We start from the raw sequence: 3847 nt of genomic DNA, 5'->3' as shown, positions 1-3847 counted from the left end.
GGCATAATGCATTGTCAGTGATGATGGGATATCACCTGCTTTTTCTCAATGTATAGTGGGTGGGGGTGTATATATATACTTTTTTTTTTTTTGATCATCACTATTCCATGCACTTTACACTACAACTGATTGACAAATGTACTTGCATTTCAACTTTTTTAATAGCTATTTTGTTTCAATGTGCATTGTGTATCATGTATTTTAATGCCATAGACATTATTAATGAGCTTTTAAAAGTGATTGTCAATGAGGTGTACTAAAGAAAAAAATACATCCATTCAACTAAGGTATGATTCTTTTTTTTGTATATCACTCGTAAGGGGTCAGGCCATGTAAGCCTTTTATATGACGAGAAAATGTTTGTTTCATTTGAATGTCTTTCTATATACAGTATAAACGGTCACATAGACTTTGTGAAGTGTTTTGATAAACCACTGGTCTACTTCTGTCTGAAATGCAATGCTTATGTTTTCTCATACTTTCATGAAGAAATTCAGCACAAGTTTAAGCAATTTCTGTATTTTCTAAGATTATTTTGTCTCCGACCAATTTCTATATTTTTCGTCTCGTTCAACCTGGCTGATATCGGGCACATTATTGCCTGGTCCCATCTTCAATTCTTGTGAAACCTAACTCAATCAATCGAGTTAATTCCTTGACCCATCAAGTAATGTGATTGTCTGGTCCCTTGTTGGGAAGAATTTGTGGAGCCCAAACCTTTATGTCTAAAGACCCAATAACAATTGCTGTATAACATTCAACCAAACTTCCAGGGAAAATTGACCTCTTAAAGTGGAAGCTAACCCAAAAATATTATTTACAAGAACATGTTCTATGCGCTTTCACTCGTCTAAACATGGAATTATGGTTAATGTTGTGTTTGTGGAATATGAGTTCAGCAATAAAATATATGAGTTAAGAAATAAAATCCACCTGTGACCCGCCATTGGCTGATCGCTGAGCCCAAAGCAACTGTGATGTCATTTTCAGTCGACAAAAGTGAAAAAATGGCTAAAAACGGGTGGATTTTACTGCTTAACTCATATTCCACAAACGCAATATTAATCAGAATGCCGTGTTACAACTAATGGGTCTGCATGGAAAATTTTCTTGTAAAGAAAAAAGGTTTGGGTTGACTTCCACTTTAAGTCCTCTTTTTGGCTAGGAGGTGGTGATGCCGTCCTAACATTGGAAACTGAGTTATTGCAATGTAATGATAGCACCCAGTGCAATATGGCTAACTTGACAATAATTGGCTTGAATCATGAAAGAAGCAAAAGCAATAATCTCTCCCTGCACATTCATCACTGTGTCACACGTCATCAGAAAGTGACATTACACCCCTGAGCCTTCATTTCTTCATGACTGCATACCTGCATTTATGGAGATTAAAAAAATCTATCCTCAACTAAATAAAAATAAATATTAACTGAGGCGGGGGGTGAAATCGCAGCATTTGTTCCAATTATCTCCTCTTGGATAAATTCAAATTGTGTTTGGGGTTTGTTGCACCTTTGTGGTCTATTTCATGAACCTACATATGATGTGTGTAGCATTGTGTCCCACGTAGGATTGGGCGGGACAAAAGGCTTCGGAATCAAGCAGAAAGGATCCACATGGGAGCCAATTTAAAAGGCCACATATTTTTCATGAAGCCGTACTCAGAGTTACGGCAATTTTCAAACGGAAGAAAAGTTCAAGTACAACTGAACCATATCAGGAAACTTTAGAGGACTTGTCACAGGTTTTAAATCTGCGCCCACTGTTTTCACATTATGGGTTATTTCTATTGTATATTGTTTTGTGAAAAAAAAAAATGGTGTGCTCTAGCCTTATCATGTGGAATTGTTTGTTTTTGTATATTATCTATGAATGTGATTGCTAATTATATTTTATAAATCATCTGGTATTAAGTCACTTATGAGTCTCCACAAAGCGAACATTTCTATGATGTTTTACTGTGTGAATAACAATATACGATGTCTTTAAAGAGACAGCTGTCAGGTTTTCTCGTCTGTTCTTTTAAGGAGGTTGATGGCCCACCCACTCTCTGATCTCATTTTCGGTGTTCACTCTTGTCTTGTGAAACTTGACTGACGAGCCAAGCCCCGTCGTTCACCTCGAAGGCTCTTTGTCTCTGTTCTTGCTACACTGTGTGGACTTTGTTGAAAGAAGTTTCACACGTAGGCAGGTGAAGAAGAGCGCGCAGGAAGTTGGTAGGTTTGGGAGGGGTAGTCACAGGTGCAAAGACTCCTCAAGCCATTATATTTAGTGCAGTGATTTTTTTTTTTTTTTTTTTGTCACATCGTCTCAATCTCAAGCATCCTTGATCACCTGTTTCGCAGGTTTATACCTGAGCCCCAGCGGCGGTTATGGTGCTCACGTTACCTCCCAATTCCTCCAGCCTTTCCCTCAGCTCCTGCTGCTCTCCACTTCCTTTCCATCCTCTGAGGCTTCTTCTCTGCAGCATTTCTGAGTATGAAACAAGTCTCGGAGGGTGTGAGCCTGTTAAACTGAGACGAGAGGAGGCAGTTATCAGCTGTGATTGGTGACACGCTGGTAGAGCTCCACAGGTCCTGTCTCTCACCGGTGTCCCACAGGAGGGGGGCAGGACTAAGCAACTACAAAGTGGTGCTGAATTTACAGGCAGCTCCTTTTGAAGATCCAACTTCAACCAACACACGCACTTCATTCGTCGCTGGGTAGAGAGAAATAGTTGCCTTTTGTTCCGGTGCAACTTGCAAGAAATTATAACCCAGGCTACATTTACATGGACAACATTTCTTTAATACAATCAGTTCGGATTGAAATTAGGATCGGATGTACTGTTTTCCTGCACACTAAAAATACTGATCCAAATAGGACTCGTGTGTTCATGCATCACACCTTCAATCGGAACAAATTTTGGCATGCGCAGATTGACCAAATATACCGAAATTGTAGTCAAGGAAGAAGAAACCGTAGCGACTTTCGTGTCAACAAAACACGGCTCCGTCCATTTCTGTCTGTGCTGTCGGTGAAACCAGAGCCCATAGTGTTAAAATATTCAACACAAAGGTTCCATGTCCATCTATTTTCTATACCGCTTGTCCTTATTAGCACAGCTAAGCACTTGACCCTTTTTTGGCGGTGCGCCCTTGCATTCCGTCCCCGGGACGGAACGCCCAGGTGTGCTTATTAGGGTTATAGTTTAAGATGGAGCTTTTGCCAGCTGTTTTGGGGCGAGAGGAGGGGATACCCCGAACTGGTTGCAAGCCAATTGCAGACACATAAAGGCATATCCAATTGTCTAACTTCATGGTTGATTAGAGTGTTGTGGATTATGCTTGTTATGCCATACCGCAATCCTTTGGAATGTCCTTTTCGAGTAATTGCATTCCTTCAAAGTGTTGGGATATGAATACATTTCAAAAGGTCATGAACACAACATATTACAGTCTTTTGCCACTTTGACCTTTCAGCTAAAATATAGCCAATCAACAAATAAAAATTCACTTTAAGTTTGGTCAGGGTATGAAGAGCCTTTTTGACGATAACACATATGAACTAGCCAATAAATCATCAAACATATCTATAGCCTAAAAATACAGAATGTACGTTTTGATTAGAAAATATATCAATTTTTTTTTTTTTAAAAGACATGCTTGGATGAGTTTGGTGATGAAGGACTTGACAGGTCCATGCAAAGTCCTGAGTTCAACCCTATGAAACACCTTTTGGTTGCCATGGCAAAATGGCAAAGTCTACTCATCCAACATCAGTGACTTTGGCCTCAGGTAGTGTTGTGTGGAAGAATGGACAAAAATTGCCATGGACACACTCCAGAATCTTGAAGCAATTTGCAAAA

General features: G+C 39.6%; 1 protein-coding gene across 3 annotated transcripts in view; it reads left to right on the top strand.

Moving 5' to 3' along the window:
- Positions 1 to 3596, top strand: part of rbfox3a (RNA binding fox-1 homolog 3a) — a 346279-nt gene extending 342683 nt beyond the window's left edge. For all 3 annotated transcript variants that reach the window (XM_086016851.1, XM_086016850.1, XM_086016849.1), the window contains one exon: positions 1571 to 3596. In XM_086016851.1, coding sequence (XP_085872977.1) covers positions 1571 to 1807 — 237 coding nt within the window. In that variant the 3' untranslated portion in view covers positions 1808 to 3596. The remainder of the gene's footprint in view (positions 1 to 1570) is intronic.
- Positions 3597 to 3847: the final 251 nt, after the last annotated feature.

The sequence above is a fragment of the Filicampus tigris genome, chromosome 19 (genome assembly GCF_054856515.1).
Source record: "Filicampus tigris isolate MCC_2025a chromosome 19, RoL_Ftig_1.0, whole genome shotgun sequence".
Lineage (NCBI taxonomy): Eukaryota > Metazoa > Chordata > Actinopteri > Syngnathiformes > Syngnathidae > Filicampus > Filicampus tigris.
The sequence above is the reverse complement of the archived record's forward strand: the minus strand, read 5'-3'. Positions and strand labels throughout refer to the sequence as shown.